The sequence below is a fragment of the Lycium ferocissimum genome, chromosome 11, assembly GCF_029784015.1.
Source record: "Lycium ferocissimum isolate CSIRO_LF1 chromosome 11, AGI_CSIRO_Lferr_CH_V1, whole genome shotgun sequence".
In the NCBI taxonomy this organism is placed as follows: Eukaryota; Viridiplantae; Streptophyta; class Magnoliopsida; order Solanales; family Solanaceae; genus Lycium; species Lycium ferocissimum.
The window spans coordinates 44,375,174-44,399,118 of record NC_081352.1 but is presented as its reverse complement, the minus strand read 5'-3'; the positions used below and the strand labels follow the sequence as shown (position 1 = coordinate 44,399,118).

The 23,945-nt window shown below is 33.8% G+C and overlaps 1 protein-coding gene across 2 annotated transcripts; it reads right to left on the bottom strand.

Annotated features, from left to right (window-relative positions):
* Positions 1-17,319: 17,319 nt before the first annotated feature.
* On the bottom strand, positions 17,320-23,431 carry LOC132036875 (frataxin, mitochondrial). 2 transcript variants are annotated; one of them, XM_059427281.1, is made up of 5 exons: positions 23,177-23,431; positions 21,062-21,134; positions 19,223-19,270; positions 19,051-19,145; positions 17,320-17,613 (listed from the first exon to the last, which is right to left on the bottom strand). In XM_059427281.1, the coding sequence occupies exons 1-5, from the start codon at positions 23,422-23,424 to the stop codon at positions 17,484-17,486; spliced, it is 594 nt and encodes a 197-aa protein (XP_059283264.1). In that variant the 5' UTR covers positions 23,425-23,431; the 3' UTR covers positions 17,320-17,483. The 2 variants fall into 2 exon arrangements, with proteins under 2 accessions (XP_059283264.1, XP_059283266.1); XM_059427283.1 differs by having other exon boundaries at positions 21,062-21,153; positions 23,205-23,431.
* Between the last annotated feature and the right edge of the window lie 514 nt (positions 23,432-23,945).

The following is a 23,945-nucleotide window of genomic DNA, read 5'->3' as shown; positions in this document are numbered from 1 at the left end:
GCCCAAGTTGACCATCACAAATCATCAGCCCAAACTAACCCATCAATTGTCATACATTCATAAGAATAAAAGGTACAATACATGATTAACTTCTTTTTAAATTATTATTTAAATTTATTTTTGTAATTATTTTTATCTTTTAAAATGTTTATTTATAATTTTTTTTAGAAAAGACTATTTTTATTTTATTTTTTATTTTTTTATTTCCTTATTTAAAAAACTTTACTAGTAACTTTTTATTTTTAAGTTTTTAATTTTTTTCTTGAGGGTCTATACTTATCCGTTTTTGTTTAACCTATTTTCAACCCACCCATATCCAACATACGTTTGCCACTCTTAGTTTTGTACAAGACAATCATAAAAATATATAAATAAGATAAAGGGGTAAAGGAGAGGAATGTGACAAAAGCAATATTCATTACGTCAATTAACATTTAATTTTCTTTTGATTTATTTTCAGAATAATTTCGAATATAATTTATGTACTGGGATAACTTTTGAGGAAATATTTACAGTAAATATCTTTATTATTTTGAATAAAATTATACATTTGAATTTTTGTATACCCAAAAAGTATTTAAATTTGATTTTCAAAACACTATTTATTTAGAAAAGCATGAGCGAGAGAATATTTACAATCAAAGAATATCGATATTTTTAGTTTTTCAAAATATTGAAAAAGTGGGTTAAGTTGGGCGGGTTGAATTATGACCCTTCATTTAGCCCATCTTGACCCAGCCCATCTTAGCCCAAACAAGCTTTGGGTAGGGTTGAGCTTTGGCCCATCTATAGGTTTTGCCCATCTTGACCAGCCCAAATGGCCCATTTGCCACCCCTAGTTACACTACAACTCATGTTCAATTTTCCTTTTTATTGAACTAAAGTTTGATCAATTGATGTTGTATTTTTAAGAAAGGCCTTTTAGTAGCGTATTAATTTTGTTATGAACTATGATTTGCTCATTTGATAAGATTGTATAAGAATTGGGAAAGTTTTGATGGTTTTCACGACTTGTGATTTTTTTTTTTTTTTTTTTTTTAATCTCTATGAGAAAAAATACAACTAAAGAAATCCAAATTGCATGTTCAAACAAAATTTCAACTTCATCGTGATTTCAAATCACTGATTTCATATATCATGATTTTAAATCATGTCCAAACAGCTCCTAAACTTACTATAGGTAAATAACTTAATGAGGTAATAATTCATCTTAATTAATCATGATTAAGTGCTAAAAATATGCAAATACATACCATGCATCTAGTAAGTTGGTGTAAACACCCAATGCGGATAAGTTATTACCATTTAAATTAGTGTTAATTGTAGTTCGTATTATCACCTCTATGTTAATTGTAGTTCGTACTATCACCTCTATTTGAACTTAGATTTTTCCTTAGTGTTTTTTTTTTTTTTTTTCAAAAACCACCTAGTTCAATTGTACCATAGGTGAATTCTATTACTCCTATTAAAATTTCAAGAGATATCAAAAAAAAATAAAAAAAAATGACATGATCTACCTCACCGTTCAACCATATATTATTTATACTATTATAGAAGAGTGGGTGGGATCGTCGTCAACCCACTCTTCTATAATACTTATTATTAACCAAAAAAAAAAAAAATTAAGGTGGAGTCCACGTGAAGAAATAGGAGACAATTGCAAAAAAAAAAAAGGACATTTAAATAATGATAATAAGTTCAAAAAATGGTAAACGTATGCTTAGAGAAAATTTAAAGGAGAAAAATTCAGGAAAAAAGAAATAACGATTTAAATTGAACACAAAAAACGCTAAAGAAGTCATAAAACCAAAAGATTTAATACTTATACCTTTAGGCAAGTGTTACACCTCGGAACTTCCGTATGTGTTGCCTTGTGGATAGGCTAATGTGAGCTTAAGGTGATTATGAAATCCTTATGAGATTACGGGAAGTATTAGATAGCTTAAGGTTCATACCATAAGATTTCGAAGTTATACGAATATGTGAAGTTTAGTATGTTAAAGGAAGTGAAATGTAAGTCGTGTTCAGAAAGGTTTCCACTACAATTGACTTAACGTTTATTTAGTAATATCTTGAAGGGCTGCTATAGGGCCTATTGTATGGTTAACGAAGTGTTATATAAGTTTCAAGAAGGTTCCACGAGGATTGGAAGTCAAACGAGTCAACGAGAACAAAAATCAAAATTTTCCAGTTATACGGCCATATGTACGGACCGTATAAATTATACGGCCCGTAAAATGGTCCGTAGGTTTGGTCCAGAAAAGGGTGCAGCCTGATGGAAATATACGGCTTGATATACGGACCGTATAAATTATACGGCCCGTATAGTAGGCCGTATAAACCGGGTCGGGTCACATTTTATTTTTATAAAGAACGGACGACCCTCACTTCATTTTATTTCCCATATTTCTTCTACACTCTCTAAAGCTCCAAAACCCTTCTCCAACATATTGTACTCAAACCCAAGGGATTATATAGATTAAATAGCAAGAAATCAAGTGTTCATATGCTAGAAGATTTCCTAGGGTTGGTAGATTTCAAGAATACTTGAGCATTGTGGTTAGGGTTTTTGCACAAGTTAGTAGCTGCTCCAAAGCTTGTTTCTATGGGATAAAAAGGTTAGTTTCCATGCTTATTTCATGTTAATGAGAATGTTTGGTTGTAGCAAAACTTGGGTAGAAGAAGAAAGTAGAAAATGAAGTCTAAATGTAGCTTTTGTGATGTTTATGAGTGGTAAACAAAAATGAGTCATGATTCTTAGTATGATACGAGTATAATCATGTTATGGGAGGTAATAATGGTGATGAAGAAGCATTATATGAAAATGTGCTAAAATGGGTATGAAGTTGCTAGTAGGGGTGGGCGTTCGGTTTTTCGGTTCGGTTTTTTCAAAGTTCGGTTCGGTTTTTTGGTTTCGGTTTTTTGAAAGTGGACACCGAACACCGCACCGAATTAGTTCGGTTCGGTTCGGTTTTTTGAAGTTCGGTTCGGTTCGGTTTCGGTTTTTTAATTCGGTTTTTTTTAGCAATTACACATCTCTCCATTTATTTTCATTTTTCCTTCTTGATTGCTTCGAGTTACGGAGGTTTACGCTAGACTAAATGTTTGAAGGTTTAATGACTTTAGAATCCAACCATAGTGATCATCCACACATACAAGATAATATCTTCTATATACAAAATATAATGTATTATACAACGTATAATAAAATCATACGAGGTATATAAAATTTTATATAGTGTATAATTAAATTATGTGAGTTATATCTAATTTATTATAATAGGTGAAACAAATTATATGAATATTATTCTATGTATAACATTTTTATTATACTATATATAATAAAAATCAACACTCAAATTATTAGTATACTTATATTCAATATCCTATAGTGTTAAATGAAAAACCGAGATTTTATTTTTTATGGAACAATGAAAGAAGTTGAGAATAAGGAGGAAGTAGAAAAGGTAAGAAAAAAAACGCTGGAAAAAAAATCTTGCAGAATAAGGAGGAAGTATGAAATTGTATAAAAACGCTTATACTATGAACAACAAATAGGTATTGGAGTTATTCACGTCGAAGGGTTTCGTTATATATAGCAATTTGATTTACTATAAAACATTTAACTTGTCATGTAATGTTTAATAACATTTAGTTGCTAAGAGTATGTAAATATTATAATATTATTGTCTACTTATGTTTTTTTCCCAAAAAAAAATTGTATTCATGTAGTAAATTTTCAAAAAAAAAAAAAAAAAAAAAAATTCGGTTTAACCGAAAAACCGGTGAACCGGAACCGAACACCGAACCGAACACCGAAATTGTTATTTAAAAAAACCAAAAACCGAAACCGAAAATTAAAAAACCGAAACCGAAAAAACCGAATTAATTCGGTTCGGTCCAACTTTTCGGTTTTCGTGTTTATGCCCACCCCTAGTTGCTAGCATAAGTTGAACATAAGGATGAAATTGGAAGGCTAATGTAGTGTGATTACTTGATTATGATATTATGAGTGTATTAGGGATGTTATTGTGGTTGTTGGAGTTGTTTTGTAAAATGGTGGAAGTTGACGAAATAGGGGAAATGCTGCCCAATTTTCTTTAGATCATGAATGATCCTAGTTTGAGTTTAATAGTATCACTAAGGTTTAACCATGGTATGAATTCTTCTAAATGTAGATTATTCGAGCTTCGACGGTGAACGCTAGATAGTTAAGAAGTCGAAGAGGTATGTAAGGCTAACCCTTCTTTCAATAAGGCATGGTTCCTTGGCTATATATATATATATATATATATATATATATATATATATCCTTTCATGAGCTCTACAATGTCCTTCAAATGATTCTATCTCTAAAGCTATTAAAGCTCATGATTCTCGATACTTTTACGATTCTACTACTTTCCTTATATGATGATTGATCCTTTAAGGATAGATGTAACGAAATGATGATAGTAATGATGTTGACGATGCTTATGGGCTCTTAGTAAACGTGTCTGAGTATGTATGACTAGGGCTGTTCACAGTTTTGGTTAAAACCAAAACCAAACCGAATAAAAAAACCGATATTTGGTTTGGTTTGGTTTGGTTTGGTTTTAAATTTGAAAAACCGATAATATTTGGTTTGGTTATGGTTATAGTAAAAATAACCGAATAAATAACCGAACCAAACCGATAATTATATACATAAAATTTATAATTATTTATATGTATAATATTAACTTTTCATAAATAATTAAAGATATTTTATACCTTTTAATTATTAATTTAATTTTGGTCTACTTATTTTTAAGGCCCATGTCTTAAAAGAATATGTCCAAGTCCAACAATCCAAGCCCAACTCTAATAAGTCGTAAGCATAAGGGTAAAAAGTAAAAATCCTACTATCTCTTTTCATTTTACATTGCCATCGCATGTCTTTCCCTCAATATGCAAGAAAGTTCGCCTCTTGTGGCCGAGAGGAAAAAAAGAGCTTCATAAGAAATTTGAAGAACGAGAGAGAATATTTGAATTGTCACGGCTAGTCATAAATTGAAAAACCGAACCAAACCGAACCAAACCGACAATAACCAAACCGGTGGTTATTATTTTACTTGGTTTGGTTATGGTTTTAGACATTTAAAAACCGACTAAATTGGTTTGGTTATGATTTTAACCAATAACCGACCCAAACCGAACCATGAACACCCCTATGTATGACTATTATGTAACACCGAGCTTATGTGGCCGGGTATTATATCTATTGCGCGCACACCACTGCAGTTGGGTACGGATAACACTGAGCCTTGGTAGGGCCAGGTATGTATAATCACCGAGTCTTGTCATGGCCGGGTATATGAAATACCAAACCTTCATGGTCGGGTATGCTATGATACGGATACGGATACGGATACGGATATTATGGATATATGTATATGTATATATGTATGTACACGAGCACGCTATAGAAACGAAAGGTCCCTATGAAAGACAAGTGCGCGATTATGATGATGGCTCTACTATCTCCCGATTCTCCCATCTTATGCTAATCCTTATGCTGTTTCTTATGGTCTTACTATGATGTTGATTATGCTTTATATACTCAATACATTATTCGTACTGACGTCCTTTTGTTTGTGGACGCTGCGTCATGCCCACAAAGGCTGCGAGACAGTTTCGATCCATAGCTTTCTTACTCAGGGACTACATAGAGGAGCTCCATTTCATCCGGAGCTACAGCTTTTAGTACTATTCTTTTGTGTACATACATGGGCAAGGCGGGGTCTTGTCCCGCCTATATGATGTTACCTACTCTTCTTAGAGGCTCGTAGACAGTTGTGTATGGTTAGATGTCTTTAGCCTTGTCGGCTTATATTTTGTATATCATTTTGATAGCCTCGTCGGCTTATGTACATTGATATGGGCATAGTTGTTGATGGTGATATAAATGTATTGATGCCCAATGAGATTAGTATGAATGATGGATAGGAAGTCTGATTAAGATATGTGGTTCACCTAGATGTGAATACGAATGTACGATAAGAGGCACCAGGGTGGGTTAGCACCGGGTGCCCGTCATGGCCCTCAGGTCGGGTCGTGACAGTAAGTATAAATTTGGGTATAAGTTTAGACACATAAGTCTCACACAAATAATGAGGAATAACATCAAAAAGACAAAATATAAATGGTCAAGAAACGTATAAACATATTTTCTTAAAATGATGAAGTTGATTTATACTTAAAAATTTAAGACTGCAACAGATGCTAACCCTTGAAAGCGTTTTTCAGTGTTGTTGAGTAGAAAGAGATGATCGCATGAAATTCAGTAGGAGAAGGTGTATTTCAAATCTTTCAATTGGAGACTCAAATCAGGAAAGTCAAATATAGGAGAAGCGGACTAAGTAAAATAATTTATTGATATTTTCAATTAATTGAATTAAAATACTTTCTATAATAAAAAATTCATAATTATATTACAAAAAAGTACTCTTTATGTCCTTATTTATGTGATATAGTTTAACTAGGCATGAAGTTTAAAAAAGAAAGGGAAGATCTTTGAAACTTGTGGTCTAATACAAGTCATAGATATTTGTGTGGATTTAAATCATTTCATTAAAGGTAAAAGGGGAAGTGTCAAGTTAAATGATTTCTAAACATAAAAATATATCATTCTTTGCACAAACTAAAAGAAAAAGTGTGATACTATTTTTTGTGTTGGGCGCGTGCTAACACGGTAGTGTCTCTCAGAAAGAATACTAGCTAAACTGTTTCCGGCAAACATAAAATTCTTCCTTTTTTCTAGTGTGTTCCTTTTTGCAACATCGTTTCCTTTTTCACACGACAGTGGACAAGCCGATTGAATTTGCAGACCTTACTAGAGAAAATGATAATAACTTCAAAAGAGTTAATTGGATATAACATAGACTATTGATCAAACAAAAATATACTATGTATTCATGGTAAAAACAATATGAAAGACGAAACTCCGAGTTTTGATAGAACCAATCGAGATGTATAGCTTGTGAATACTGTAACTTGAAAAGAAAGAAGTGTTGCATTACAACTAACAAGAAATTCTTGGGTATCTTATAATATATAGAAAATAGTAATAATTAGTATTCCCTCAATTCCAATTTATGTCATATACTTATTTTTTTAGTTTGTCTCAAAAAATAATAATTTATTTCTATATTTATAAATAATTTAACTTAAAACTTCCCCTTTCATCCTTAATAAAATGATTTATAATCACACAAATATGAAAGATTTGTTTTAGACCACAAATTTTTAAAGTCTTTCTTTCTTAAACTTCATGCCTAGTCAAACTATATCACATAAATTGGAATGGAGGGAGTATTATTATATTCACCCTACTACTATCTGTTATTTTCTGTGCTATGATTATTTTATTTTATCTGTGGTAGCTACTGTCTCTTTGCAAACTGCTTCATTATGGCTTAGTCGCTTTCGTTATTTTCATTTCCATATCGCTTTGAATTTCTTGGCCTTATCTAACCTCTTTTTATGCTTTCTATCGGTAGATGTGTCTTTCGGAAACGCCGTCCTACCTTGAGTAGGAGTAGGTCTCAGACACTCTACCCTCCCCAAATCTTACGTTGTGGGATTTCGCTGTCTTCTTGTTGTTGTTGTTGTATTAATTATTATTAATGTCAATGATGATAGTTTAACACGCAAAGAGTACGAACTCTATTAGCGATAATTAAAACCATAATTATAGTTCAATGCACATATACATTGAACCGCACGGCCCCCCAAATGAGTGCACTCTAATAATTAACAAATTTGTCATCGGAGAGATATCGTTTGAGTTTGTATAGCTAATCGTTTTTTCGTTCTTACTTTATGTAACATTATTTTCTTATTGTCCTTAAAAAAGAATGACACAACTCTTTAGACGGAAACAATTTAACTACTTCTTATTTAAACTATCAGAATAATTGAACGTTTTATAACAAGTTATGTATCATTTATTTTAAGTTACTAATTACTACTAGTAATGTTTATTAGATAAAGGATATCTAATTACTCCATGCATTTCACTTTGTTTAGCACATTTTCTAATGTTCTTCTTTGACCACAGTTTCTTAAATATTTTTTAATAGTTTAAATTATTAACTATTTTTATTCATAATACTTTTATGTAGTTTTTAAATATGAAAAAAACAATTAAAAACTTAAAGTAAATATGTGATATTCACACCAGAAATTAACTATTTTGATCCTCATCGGCTTGTACTGGACCAAGCCAAACAAAGTGGAACCATTTAAGTGAGCAGATTGTGTAATTTTTATATTTTTCAGTGCATAGAACTTAAATGTTTTTGAGAAAACTAATTTCTTTTTTTGTATTGTTTTTGGTCATGAAAAACGAAATTCTCTTTTATTCAATTTTTTAACCAAACGCCACGGAGGGGGTTGTAAGAAGGAGTTTCTTGTGTTGGTGTGTCCTACAACTATAGATTTGGTTGTCGCTTTACTAGAGGCTAAGAAGAGTCTATTTTGGAGAATGAATAAAGGCCACTTGTGGGATATTGTAAAATAATTTGAAATTAAAGGAGAACCAGGTACACACTTTTATTTCTATTTTGTGGTGTAGAATTAATCAGACACATAAAGGAGTTGATTTGGAATAGTATTTTTTACATTTTGTGGCTATAGCTTTTTAACCACTGTACAAGATATTATTGAGAGAGAGGTTGCCTTGTAAAATCCATCTTTAAATTTTGACCATAATTTTTATATTATGATGTGTGATTATGACTCAACAAAGAATCCAGTTTGGACCTACTCCTACTCCTCTTTAATTATTTATATATTTGTTCTTCCATTTGACGTTCACAATAGCACCACTTGTTTCTAGTCCAGTCCCTGTATGTCATGTATGTATAATGATGCACCTGTTCAATTAATAATGCCTTTAATTTGTACAACTTGTCTATTTAATACTCTTAACCTCCTGCCTCGGTTTTTTTCCCAAAGTTTGATTCAACACCGTTCTCTTTTGATCCTTTTCAATTGGGCACTGTTTCACCTAATTGAATTGAACCATACAAGATCATACAACCCATCGCTACCATTTTTCCACATAGTTGATAAATAGAGTAAAAAAGATTAAACACGTGGGATATAATTCAACTCAAACGTCAATTCATAACGTGAAAATTGTCCAATATCACACAAGGATACAAAAATCAAACCCTTTTTGCACGCTCCAAGCTGGACATTTGGAGCATGGATAGTGTAATATGGAAATCCAACATTAACTAAACCTAGAATAAGGATGAATCTAGCTTTGACACTAAATAAAGAAAATGGAACTTGGGTCAAATTCAATCATAAAAATTAGCTCATAATGTGAGTAATTCGATTTGAAATTATAATGCATGTCATTACAACTTAAAATTTTGACAAAGTTTACAATTTTCATCCATAAAAATGTGGAAATGGTGGGAAAAACAAATGAGTTCTCTCCATACGTGTACAAAGGAATTGCTTCTAAAGTTTAAAGCATTTATGCTATAGCCCTGGGAGATGGACAGATCCACAAGATTCTTCTCTTACAAAGTCGTCTCTCAAGGGATTTTCTTTTTGGTGAAGTTGACACATTGTATGGCGATTGATATCATGAATTATTTAATTTGTTTCAAATATCATTAAATCATTTTATCTCTAAATATCTGGTGAATAAAGATGGCACATGTTATGCCAAATAACAAGAACTCCTTGTTAAAGATTAGCAACTTTCGATATAAAGCATATTACCGTCCAACTAAACATCTTAAGGTAATGTGTAAAGTGGCTCAGAATATTCTAAACTTCTTTGAAAATCCATATGCAATCGAAGAGTGACAAGTATATTTCCTCTACATCCTCTCGAAATTGCTTTTTCTTATATTTCTTTTTTATTCTTCTTCATTTTATTTTAGCTTTTTTTGTTTCTTTAAAGTAAAGAGAGAGAACTGTAGTGGGTTTGCAGTAAAGAGAGATAGATTAGGCTCAACAAGCTAATGAGAGGGTTTAGAACAATATTAGTGGTTCGACGGGTCCCGAGTAGAGAGAGATAGATTGAGCAAGAAGCCCAAAGCAATAGCTTTTGAAGAGAAAAATCGCTTGGCAAGTGAGTTCATCAAAGTTTAGCTATGATACAATATGATAAAATATGAACCTCCAACACCAGAACCTCAAGCGATAGGTGAAGTAGCCTAGAATATAATAAACCCTTGTAGAAACTCGGAAGAATTAGCTATCGGTGACATTTTAGCTCTGAAATTACCATAGGTGACTCAGGTGGATCACTTAAAACCAAAACCCAATTAAATTTGGGATTAAGAAGATTAAGGTCCAAAATGTATTTTTTCAAACTTCTTAATTTTTTACAAAATACAAAAAGATCTCAATTTAATCTAAAAAACCCACCAGACCCCTCTTCTCCTTCTCCCCCTCCCCACCGCTCCACACACCCCCCCCCTCCCCCCCCCCGCCAAAAAAAATTTAAATTTTTTTTGATATTTTTTATTTGCTTTTTCACCACCCCCCTCCCCCTCCTCCAACCCCCCCCCCCCCCCCCCAAAAAAAAATTTAAAAAAAAAGTTTTGATATTTTTTATTTGCTTTGTCACCAGCCCCCCCTCCTCCTCCCACCCCCGTCCCCACGCCCCACACCCTTCCCCCTCCCCCCGCCCGCCCGCCCAAATTTTTTATTTTTCTTTAAAAAGTTTTGATATTTTTTATTTGCTTTTTCACCACCCCCCCCCCTCGCCCTCTCCTCCTCCCACCCCTACCCCCGCCCCACACACCCACACCCCCGAATTTTTTTTTTTAAATTTTTTTTTTTTGATATTTTTTGTTTGCTTTTTCACTAGCCCCCCCTCCTCCCCCCCCCCCCCCCATCCCCCCCGCCCCCAAATTTTATTTTTTTTTTTTAAAAAGTTTTAATTTTTTTATTTACTTTTTCATCGGCGTACCCCCCCCCCCCCCCCCCCCCTCCTCCGCCTCCCCCCATTTTTTTTCTTAAGTTTTTTATTTTCTTTATTTACTTTTACAACCCCCCCCCCCCCCCCAAAAAAAGAATTTTTAAAAAAAATTAATTTTTTTTACCAGTCCCCACTCCTCTACCTCCCACCCCTCACCCCCTCCCCCCACCCCCAAAAAAATTTTAATTTTTTTTTATCATCCCCACTCCTCCTCCAACCCCCCCCTTTGTTTTTTTTTTTGCCCCCCCCCCACCACCACCAAAAAAAGATTTTTTCTTGAAAACAAGCTTTGAATTTTTGTTTTTTTTTTTTTTGGGTTTCTTACTTCCCCCACCCACCCCAAAAAAAAATCTTGAAGGGAAGTTTTGAATTTTTTTTTTTTTTTTTTTTTTTTTTGGGTTTAGGAAAAGTTTGGATAAAATCCAGGTTGTTATTGTTGTTGTGTGTTTGTAGTGAAATAGATGGTCTTTCTGTTGCTGTCTTGGTATGGCTCAGGGTTTAGGAAAATATATCCAACAGATAGTTTTTTATTCTTGTCCTGGTATTTATCTGGTTCTGGTTGTAGAAGATAACCAACAGATTTGTAGTTATTGCAACAAGTTCTACACTTTTTGCAACAAGTAGACAATCTGTTGCAACGACTCACTAATCTATTAGACATAACTTCAGTTATTTGCTCCTGTTTGTAGAAGATATCTAACAGATTTGTAGTTGTTGCAACAAGTTCTACACTTGTTGTAACAAGTAGACAATCTGTTGCAATAACTACAAATCTGTTAGACATAGCTTCAGTTATTTGGTTCTGTTTGTAGAAGGTATCCTACAGATTTGTAATTGTTGCAACAAGTTCTACACTTGTTGCAACAAGTAGACAATCTGTTGCAACAACTACAAATATGTTGGACATAGCGTTAGTTATTTGGTTTTGTTTGTAGAAGATAACCAACAGATTTGTAGTTATTGCAACAAGTTCTACACTTTTTGCAACAAGTAGAAAATATGTTGCAACGACTCATTAATCTGTTGGACATAGCTTCAGTTATTTGCTTCTGTTTGTAGAAGATATTTAACAGATTTGTAGTTGTTGCAACAAGTTCTACACTTGTTGTAACAAGTAGACAATCTGTTGCAACAACTACAAATCTGTTGGACATAGCTTCAGTTATTTGGTTTTGTTTGTAGAAGGTATCCTATAGATTTGTAATTGTTACAACAAGTTCTACACTTGTTGCAATAAGTAGATAATTTGTTGCAACAACTACAAATCTGTTGGACATAGCTTCAGTTATTTGGTTCTGTTTGTAGAAGATATCCAACAGATTTGTAGTTGTTGCAACAAGTAGACAATCTATTGCAACAACTACAATCTCATTGACATAGCTTCGATTATTTGGTTCGTTTGTAGAAGATATCCAATAGATTTGTAGTTGTTGCAACAAGTGCTACACTTGTTGCAACAAGTGTAATAATCATTGCAACAACTACAAATCATTGAACATAGCTTCAGTTATTTAGTTATGTTTGTAGAAGATATCCAACAGATTTGTAGTTGTTGCAATAAGTTCCACACTTGTTGCAACAAGTAGACAATCTGTTGCAACAACTACAAATCTGTTGCACATAGCTTTAGTTATTTGGTTCTGTTTGTAGAAGATATCCAACAGATTTGTAGGTGTTGCAACAAGTTCTACACTTGTTGCAACAAGTAGACAATCTATTTATGAATCAGCAAATGTTGAGGAAAGATATAGCCAAATTGACAGCCAAACTGACAATCAATCCTCAGAAAGAGATGAAGAACAAAGCCGAGAAGCAGTAGATACAAATGAAGAAAGTGAAGAAGAACTAGAAGATGAAGAAACTGATGATGGAGATGGAGTAGATCAAGAAAATCTGCTACACCCCAGAAGGCAGTTGCTGAACAAATTATTACTTAAGTTGTAGTATTTGGAGCCAAGGTTGCTGTTGAACAATTTCTGTTTTTTTTTTTTTTTTTTTTTTTTTTTGTCCTTTATGTTATTTGTGAATGATGTTTATGAACTTATTTATTTTGATTAATTGTGGTATTTGGAGCTAAGGTGGCTGTATGCAACAGATGCATACACTGTTGAAGAAGTTGCAACAAGTTACTAATTTGTTTCAATAAGTTACTAATTTGTTTTAACAAGTTACTTATCTTTTTAAACAAGTTGCTTAGTTGTTGCAACAAATTACTCACCCTGTTGGAAAAAAAAAATCAAACAATTGCTTAAATTATTGCAAAAATTAAAAAATATGTCGCAACAGATGAGTTAATTGTTGCAACAAATCATGCACTTGTTGAAAAGGTTGCAACAAGTTACTCATAAGTTGCAGCAAGTATCTCATAAGCTGCAACAACTTACTCATATGTTGCAGCAAGTATCTCATATGCTGCAACAACTCCTCCATTGTTGCAACATATTCACGATATTGATCACATTGAACTCCTTTGTTTATACTGAATAACATTGAATTCATTGTTTATCACTAAATATGGTTGAATTAAGTACTTCACATCAAATCACTCTAATGATCACTCGATTTAGGAAAAATACACTTAGAATTGCCCATCTAATCCATGAAATTATAGGAAATTACTATCTAATCCATTAAGGATGTTAGTATGTATATGTATATATATATATATATATATATATATATATATAAATTCATCACTAAAAATCGTTGATTTCCTTTGTTTAACACTAAATTTGGGGGAATCAAGTAGTTCGCATCAAATCACTCTAATGATCACTCGATTTAGTCCATACTGAGTAGTAGATCATCTTTCCTGACTCAAAAAATATCAAATTTATTAAATATTATACATTGATCACTAAATATTGTTGATTTCCTTTGTTTATCACTAAATATGGGTAAATCAAGTAGTTCGCATCAAATCACTCTAATGATCATTCGATTTAGTGCCTACTGACTTAGGAGATCATCTTTCCTGACTCAAACTACTATCAAATTGATTAAGTATTATATATGGATCACTAAATATAGTTGATTTCATTTGTTTATCACTAAATATCGTTGATTTCATTTGTTTATCACTAAATATGGGTGAATAAAGTAGTTCACATCAATTCACTCTAATGATCATTGGATTTAGTGCATACTGACTTAGTCGATCATCTTTCCTGACATAAAATACCATTAAATTGATTAAGTATTATATATTGATCACTACTTATCGTTGATTCCTTTGTTTATCACTAAATATCATTGATTCCCTTTGTTGATCACTAAATATGGGTGGATCAAATAGTATCTGCTGCAACAACTGTACTATCTGTTGCAACAAGTGTACTATCTGTTGCAAAAACTGTAGTATCTGTTGCAGCGAATGACATAGTTGCTGAACAGGTCCTTACTTTTGTTGGATAAAACACAACAAGTTACCCAGTTTCTGCAACAAGTCACCCAGTTTCTGCAACAAGTCACTTCACTTGTTGGAAAAACCCTAACATGTAACTTAGTTGTTGCAACAAGGCCTGTCAGTTATTGCAACAGATTGCTTACTCGTTGGAAATCTTTTAGAAGTTGGATAAAACACAAGTTACTAGTTGTTGCAACAAGTCGTTACTTGTTGGATAAAACCCAACAAGTTACTGGTACATTGAAAGCGAGATTCACTACTTGTTGGAAATTGTTCAGCAATTTCTTAACAACAATACACACATTTATGATTGGACACGATCAATATATCATGTAAACCAAGTTCACAAGCACCAAGAACATAAATTACCATTCTAAAAAAAACAACATTAAAATGTCATAAAATTCCAACAGATAATTATTATTACAACACGGTGCAATTAATAACTATGGAGCATTTTGGCTTGGACAACAACTACAAATTTGTTGGATATCTTCTACAAACAGAACCAAATAATTGAAGCTATGTCCAACAGACGAACGAGTCGTTGCAACAGATTGTCTACTTATTGCAAAAAGTGTAGAACTTGTTGCAACAACTACAAATCTATTGGTTATCTTCTATAAACAAAATCAGATAAATACCAGGACAAGAACAAAAAAAAACCATCAGTTGGATATCTTTTCCTAAACCCTGAACCATACCAGGAAAATAACAGAAGAACCATCTATTTCACTACAAACTAGGGGTGGGCATAAACACCGAAAACCGAAAAACCAGACCGAACCGAATTAATTCGATTTTTTGATTTTTTTTTTTATGAAAAATTCGGTGTTCGGTTTCGGTTCAACAGTTCTTCGGTATTTCGGTTTAACAAAAGTTTTTTTTTTTTTTTTTTTGAAGATTTACTACATGAATACAATTTTTTTTACAACACTCAGTCCACTCTCTCAGGCCCAAATTAATGTATATGATTAATAAAGAAGCTGCTAAATTCCAGAAGCCATCAAAGATTCAACTGGAAAATTTTCCATTCAAAAATCAAAAGGGCCTATAAGAATGGAACAAATTATACAAAGATTATAATGCAAAATAGAAGACAATTGATAATAATCACAAAAAGATTTTGTTTATTGTCGGATGTTTGGTTCATCATATTAAAATTTGGACGTGAGATGTACTATTTAGAACATCTATGGATTTAAATCGGATAAATAAATTTGTCTTCAATAATACTCATGGCCTATATTAAATCATTTTTTCCAATCTGGGAAGCATACAAGAATATGGTCTACTAATTCGGTGCGGTGCTCGGTGCTGAAAAAAATCGAAACCGAACCGAACTGAACTTCAAAAAACCGAACCGAACCGAACTAATTTGGTGCGGTGTTAGGTGTCCACTTTCAAAAAATCAAAACCGAAAAACCGAACCGAACTTTGAAAAAACCGAACCGAATGCCCATCCCTACACAAACACACAACAACAGCAGCATGAATTTTATCCAAACTTTTCCCAAATCCCCAACTTCTTTTCAAGATTTTTTTTGGAGTGTGTGTGTGTGTGTGGGCCGGGGGGGGGGGGGAGGCGCAAAAATACAAAAATAAAAACTTTTCAAGACTTTTTTTTTTCAAACAATTTTTTTTTGGAAGAGTGGGGGTAGGTAGGTGCAAAAAAACAAAAAGAAAAACTTTTAAAAAAAAAAAAATAATTTTTTTTGGTGGGGGGGAGGGGGGAACTGAGGGGTGGGAGGAGGAGCGGGATGGTGAAAAAACAAAAAAAAAATATCAAAACTTTTTAAATTTTTTTTGGCGGGGAGGGGTGGGAGGAGGAGTGGAGGCTGGTAAGAAAAAAATCGTTTTTTTTTTTTTTGGGTGAGGGTGGGTGGTGGTGGGGAGGGTCATGCGAGGAGGAGGAGGGGGTGAAAAAACAAATAAAGAAAATCAAAAAAAATTAATTTTTGTTGGAGGGAGGGATGGGTGGGGTTGGCGTGGGTGTTGGGGGAGAAGAGGGTGAAAAATAAATAAAGAAAATTAAACAAATTAATTTATTTTGGGGGGGTGGGGGGTCGGGTAGCAGGGGCGGGGGGGGGGGGGGGCGGGTCAAAGTGTTAAAAATAAAGTTGAGAGTCAAAGTGTCAAAATGAAAACTTTTGAGCAAGTTCAAAACCCCTTAATCACTAATCAAAAATCATCACCTCCACTCAATAATTAAAACTTGAGTCACCTCCACTAAAAAAAAAAAAAAAAACTTAGTAGTCACCTATAACTAAAAGCCCCAACTTCATACACAACTGATGAGAGACAAGTACATTTCTCTAACATGTCTTGCAACAGACCGGGTGAATGAGCTACACAGGGTCGGAGACGTTTAAAAGATTAATTTTGACTGAATTCAAATGTCGGCTTGATGAAATCCCGTAGAGTAGGAGTGGGGTGTCAAAATAGAACAAGTGTCTATACGGCAATTCGACCTTTATCTAAATTCGAGTTATATCTTTTTTTATTTAATGGAAGAATTTTATTTTGATAAAGGCAGTCCTATCTTTACATCTTTCGCGAACTTATTTGATGAGATATTTTTTCACGACTATACCTCCTTAGCAATTTAGATTTAGAACCATAATGCCCCAATTCAAAGTAATAATCCTAAGAGCATGTTTACCATTGAGCTTCAAACACATACCATACCTTCTCTTGTCTCTGAGTATGCTTAAACCTTTACTCAAATCTATGAGCATGCTCACAAAAACATTCCCACTTATCACCAACAAATCTATACTCAAATTCCTTAGCAGGCTGACTGATCAGCAATAGGGTAATACCAGAAGGCTCAGGGGTGAATACCGTTTCACATGTGATGAAATTGAAGCAGCTATTTTAGTTGCATATCATTTATATGGTTTCATCGTCTTGTAAATGTACTTGATGGATGTACGCTGTGTTGTGTTGAACTAGTATATAATAGTAGTAGTTAAAAAGTAAAGATTTACAACTTACAAAATGAATGATTGGAGGAGCTAACAGTAAAGGGAAAAAGAGCTCATTATTACAGACATGTAAATGCCAGTAGAAATGGTACATTAAACATCAACGATCCACTATAACTCAAGAAAGATTAATGGCACTTCCGCAGAGTTTTTCTAATTCTTCTTCCAAAACCTTTACCAGGTTTGCCTTGGTTCGCCTATAGACCCAACCTTGAGAATTCTGATCCCAGTCAAACCTTGATGGACCACTGCAACAAAAATGTTTCGTAAAGACACAAGGGCACATACAAAAATCCAAATTCAACAGAGAAAAGAAAGACCAAATGGTCATGCAGTGATATGACAAAAACGAAATTGAAAAATCAAAATATGTTTTAAGTGACGCTGCTAGAAACATGGAGAAACTTGTTAGAATCCAGTTGCAACTGCACTTGCTGTTTCGGGGATACAACACTAATTACTCGACGACAACTGTATTAATGTATATACATGTATTATTCTTAACTTTACCATGAAAATATAGGAGTTGAAATAATGCAACTTCAGACCAATGAGAATAAACAGACATTTTGATGGTATATTTACTTTTCAAAGAGAACTTCTGTTCAACTTTCTACTTCTGAATCAGAATGATAAAAAGAAATGAAAAATATAGAAATAGTGAATATTTATTTAATAAACTTTTTACAGAAAGGAGTACCAACGAACCCTTCACTCTTCTCCCATCTGCTAGAACCCACTGTCTGGTTCTATTTTTGGTTAACCAAACTAGGGAATGTGGCAATGAACAAATGGCCTCATCAAAAGAAAAGTACTTGGATCGTAGTTCAAATATCATCAGTTAAAGAATGCAGAAGAGGTCAAAGCTCTACATGGAAGAGACAACTTCTTGCAATCAATTGGTGCCTTTGGCACAAGTAGAAAACTGAAAATTAAAGAAAAATGATAACACTAAGATTTAAGAAAAAAAAAAAAAGACTTAAATGAGGAATCTGAAGCCTAGATGCTGTTGGAAATGCTAGATCGGGTAATCAGAGTCAAATGAGCACACTGGGTTTAGTTGGATACAAGTTTAAGTACCAATGGAAGAACTAATGGACAAGCTGCTTGGTGAAACCAGCAAATCGACAAGATTTTAGTTCAGCCTCAAGAAACCAGTTCCACAACTGTTTCACTAAGAGAGTGTAATAGTTAGATGCAATCAACATATGAGCATCATAACCTAAAGCTAGTTTTTTCGAAACTTTAAGGCAACTTTCAAATTTTGGGAAGAAGTCATGTTTAGGTAATTCTATCATTCTTTCCTGGCAACCAAGTACTAGTTTCACAACTGCAACATACTACGGCCATATGCATTCTTTAATGAGGAAAGTGGAACACTGGAAATCAGATTTTGTTTCGATCATGTATAGACCAGAGCAGAGGAAAGCCATCCATGATCCACAAACTCTTTCAACATGAGCCGATACTCCTAAGACACATAAACTGGTACTATAACGACTGCTTGCTGCTCTAAATAATCAGTGTAAAAATTAGACTCCTCGTAGTTGTTTCTTCAATATGGACTGTGTATCATAGATTCTTTTTCCTAAGAATGTAACCGTCTTATGTATATGCTATGGAAAGTACAAATATGGAAATAAAAAGACAAACCAAAACACATCAGAGAGAGAGGGAATTGGTACCTCACTGGTGAAGACATCCAAATCTGCCTATTAGGAGTCTGTTTGTTTATCACATAGGTTCCCAAGCTCCCAAGCTTTAGCGTTAAAACCTCATTCTGAGAATAAAATTCAGAATATCAAGACATGCAGGACATTGAAGAAAATACATTTAATGCCATTTTATCCTTCTCACCCCATAATCCACATCGAAACCGTCAATGTCAACTGAGTCTCCATATTCCTGTCACGTAGAAGAAGATATAACTGTTATAAACAATCAAATCATGCAGAATGCTAATCATATGTACAATACAACCCAACTGAATTTTGACATTAGCAGATTGATAAACAATTTTAATAAGAGACGGGAGAAGAGGGGGCTGAATGGGGCAATAGTCTCTCATGGATATGAATATATGATGCACAACCCATGTTTGAAGTAACATGTTCTCCAACTCCACGACAAAAAGTAGAGCATCTTCAAGCAACCACTAGCTGTGTTGCTTGGACTCGCTGCGGGTGCCGGATACGGGTACAGATCTAGAGGTCGGACTCGTCATGATCTAAATTTTAAAATTCATGGGTACGGATCTATGTACGGATACGGGTTCTGGGATTTGGCAAAAAATAATTCAAACTTCTAAAAATAGAGTCATAAAACCTAAATTATGAGATATTATGTGGAAAACTTGAGGAGAAAATATTGATCAAGAGGAGAATCTCGAAAGGAGATAAAAGGAAAAGGAGTGACATTGAAATTTCTATATACAAGTTATTCCATTTTCTTCAATTTCGCCATAGCTTTTGTTTTGATTACATAAACCATTGAATCTGTCCGGAATTTCTCCCTCGATTTTGGTCAAAGTACCCACAATTGGTTGACCAGATCGGGTATGGATCCCACACCCACACCGACACCCATGTCGCGTTGACACGGGTGCAACACCGAAAGTGAAGAGTCCGAGCAACATAGGGGCATTCAATCCAGTGACATACATAAAGAGTTCACATATTAATGGAGTCCACTCTGATTTTCTGATTTACACTCAAATGTTGAGGTCACATCGTCAACGTAACGAATATAGATTTCAATGTTAGAAGCAGCTTATCAAAATACAACCTCAGCTTTCCTCTGTTTAGGCTTCTCAAAGTCAATTTAGGCATGATAAATACGCCTTGCACAAGATAAGCTCTCCATAATATCTTTTTGATAATGAAGGCAAAGAGGAATCCAAACTCAAGTTCTGAATTTGCGGTTGTGATATCAGCAAAATTATTTATGAAATTGGCACTAGTTTATAGCAAGCCAATCGTTACCTTTTATGTGGCCCCAGAAGATGAAACTTTTGGCCTCGCCCATGAAAGCTAAAAGCTCATCATACTTTTAAGTTTGGTGGATGCATGTACTTTAAATGTATGAAGTTTAAGTTCCTGATACTATCTAAACTTATGGAAACAAAAAGGAAGATATAATGTCAATTACAGTACATAATGATCTAATTGTATTAAACACCAAAACGCAAAAACTACAACAACCAGAAAAACCAAATGTAGGTTTGAGATACTGGCCCAGGCCCCAAATTAGAAATGTTTCTATGACTCTCTTAGACCTATATTTGCACGTGGATATTTCAGAATGCTAGTTGATGGCCTAATTAACCAGTTAAAGCCTTCAAACGTACGCCTACCATTCACAAAAATCATTCTTGTTTTATAAGTCCATGTAATTTTTTTAATAACCAGTAAGTCCCCACGGGCCAGTAGCGCAAGATTCAAAACTCGATGAATAATGGGACAGCCCCTACACCCTTCTAAACTTAAATACCAAGCTATTGACTTAGAGAAGTTCCTGACACTACATAAACTTTTGGAAACAAAAAAGAAGATCCAATATGAAAAACAAACACAAACATCTTAGACTGGCTAACAAACAGTGCAACTGTTGAGATATAGTTACATATTACAGGAAAATCTAACTAAAATTTAGATACAGATAAAATTAAACAAAGTATATAAAAGTTCATCAGGATACCTCCAACTTATCTAGCAAGTCATGGATAGTGGCATTAGCCAGTCTGTGATACTCATCTTCCTGCAGCAGAGATCTGTAGATGTATAAATTCAGTATGAAGATACACATTTTCCTCTACACCAACAAAATTCCAACTATGGAAGGATATTCTAAAAATGATACAGAAAAAAACCTCATCTATAGATTTTACACAGAGAGCAACAGACAAATCTTCCCCATTACTTTTCATTTGTCATGCTTATCTTACTTTTCCAGAAATTCAGTATTAGCTTTTCGGACAATTTATTTTCATTCATCTAAGATCTATATATCAGATATGCAACACAGTTTCTGACTTATGTCCATTCATTTGAAGCTTCTGGCTATTTCTATTTTTCATATCGAATTTTTATTTTACATCTACCTAGTTTTACCTCACATCAACTATGGAACATCAACCACGCAATCAGTAGAAACAAACCCAAATAGCTATTCCTTTATCACGGGCAAGTGTAAATCAACACTAAAAATCATCTATTACCACAGCCACTACTAGTGCTGAACCACAGCTTCAAAAAATCAGTATATTATCCTGCAGAACTCTTCCAGATTAATTTTATTACCTTTTATTACCTGCATTCTCTCCTCACTTACTTTGGAAGTCAAACACATTGGAAAAGTCAAAGATTCTCAAGATACAGTATAAAATGAGGACACTAAGCTGCTTAATCAAAATAAAAAAGATTTCATTTTAGACCATGTTACCTTCTCAAAAAAAAAAAAAAAAAAAAAGATTTCATTTTAGACATTATGTTTTTCCACCATTTACAATGATGATTAGAAATTACACAAAGGAGGCAGAGGGAGGGAAATCAAAAACACCACGCGTTTTTGGTATGATGGGAAATGTTTCCTCAATGAATTTGTCTTCCACAAAAATACGAGAAGTGATTTATGCAACTTATGGGGAGAAATACACAAGATCCAAACTCTTATTCAAGAACAATGTTTAAACTTTGGTTTTTCGCCTTTACTACCCAAAATATATTTTCCATGGAAAACACTTTCCTCATATCAAATGCACCAGGTCCTATTTCTACTTGTAGCATTTCTCAATCCTTACACTTACTACTACCAGTGTTGTCAAAGGCATGCTTAAAGCGCGCTTAAGCCCATAAGCGAGGGTCAAAATATGTTGAGCGCTTCGCCTTGCTTAATGTGCGCTTTAGTGTCGTCATCAAGGCTCTAAGACACAGTGTTATCAAAAACGAAAAGCACAAAAAAGCTCTAAGGTTCGTTGGGGCTTTAAGCGCCAAGCACAAATAAAGGGTGGGCTTTAATGAGAAAAGGCACAATGAAGAAAAAATACAAATATATATATATATATATATATATATATAGTCCAAGACTAATAATTATAAGCATGAATAACAAATATATGGACAAAGAAATTGGAAAAAAAATAACAATAAAGTGAAACATTGTAATTGCTTAGTGTCACCTCTTCGGGAAACGCTTATTGGCAAGGAAAAATATGTCTTAGACGACACTGAAGCACACATTAAGCGAGGCGAAGCGCTCAACATGTTTTGACCCTCACTTCAGGGCTTAAGCACGCCTTTGACAACACTGCTCAGACATACTTTTCTTTCCTTAAGAGGGTACATTAAACAATTGATATTTCACTTTATCGTGAAAAAATTTGAATTTCGTTGTCCATATATTTGTCATTCATGCTTATAACTATTGGTCTTCAACTAAGCATATATATTTGCATTTTTTATCCATTTGCGCCCTTTTTCATTAAAGCCCACACTTCATTTGCGCTTAAAGCCCCAAACAGCCCTTAAAGCTTTTTAACACTTTTGATAACACTGACTACTACTCTTCAATCAAACATTCAAGTCTAGTAACATCCTAAGGTATCCCCAATTTTGCAGCAAAAAACATTATGATCGAACTAGTTTTAAACATAACTGAAAATTAAGAGATTCTAGTAACAAATACTCAATCTCCGTTCTCCAATTATTCAACCAAATTCTATCATCACTACAATTACTCAGTAAAATCAACAAAAAAAGTAATCGAACTTTTTTTTTTTTTTTGAACTAAAAATTGTTAGTAAATAAAACCTACCGGTAATCGATAGGAGCAGGACCTTCAGAAGCATCATGAAGAGGTGACGAGCCCGAACAATACCTTCTAGAAACTTCTGATTTGGAAATGGTACCCGAAGGTTCTAGAACATATTTATTATGAGTAGAAGTAGAAATAAATGATCTTTGTAACATTGAAGAGGAACATGGTAAGGAATTACGTTTGAGAACTCTGTATAGGGGTTTTCCAAGTAGAAGAAGCTTCCTTGAACAACAAGACGAAGCCATTTTTGCAACCTTTGGTCAGGTTTTTTCGACTTTGCGACTGCAGTGATTTTACAGAAGCTGTCACTAGGCCCACACCCATTCTTTTAAGCCCATCATTTTAAATATTATTTTGGGCCTTCAGTTTTGATTCGGGTTATCAACATAATAGCTACTCCCTCCGGATCAAAAAAAGTATCCACTTAGCTTCTTTTTTTTTGGCAACTCGCAGGAATACCCTTATTTTGGGGTAGTCTTTAATTTTTGTCCATTAAATTAGTGGTCTTTAATTTTTTCCCCTCGTTAGAATCTCTGAATTTCGGTTCAAACTCCCGCTCAGTCAAAAATTAAAAAAAAAATCGCAAGACAGATATTTAGATTCGCAAGGCAGAATTTTATATGTAAAATTCTACCTTAAGAAAGAATTTTGTCTTCAAAACTCTGCCGTTTTTTGCCTGAAGGTAAAATTTGAAGGTGAGTAGAATGCTGCTGGCATTTGCTACATAATGGAGCTGGAACAAAATGTCTCAATAAGGCAGATTCCT

Bases quoted from the DNA above. Each gene is read 5' to 3' on its own strand.
- LOC132036875 (XM_059427281.1), bottom strand. From the start codon at position 23,424: ATGGCTTCGTCTTGTTGTTCAAGGAAGCTTCTTCTACTTGGAAAACCC. The intron at 19,271-21,061 runs GTATCCTGATGA...TCTACGTGACAG, and splicing joins ACTTGCTAGATAAGTTGGAG to GAATATGGAGACTCAGTTGA. The intron at 19,146-19,222 runs GTGAGAAGGATA...TTTTATTCTCAG, and splicing joins GTTTCGATGTGGATTATGGG to AATGAGGTTTTAACGCTAAA.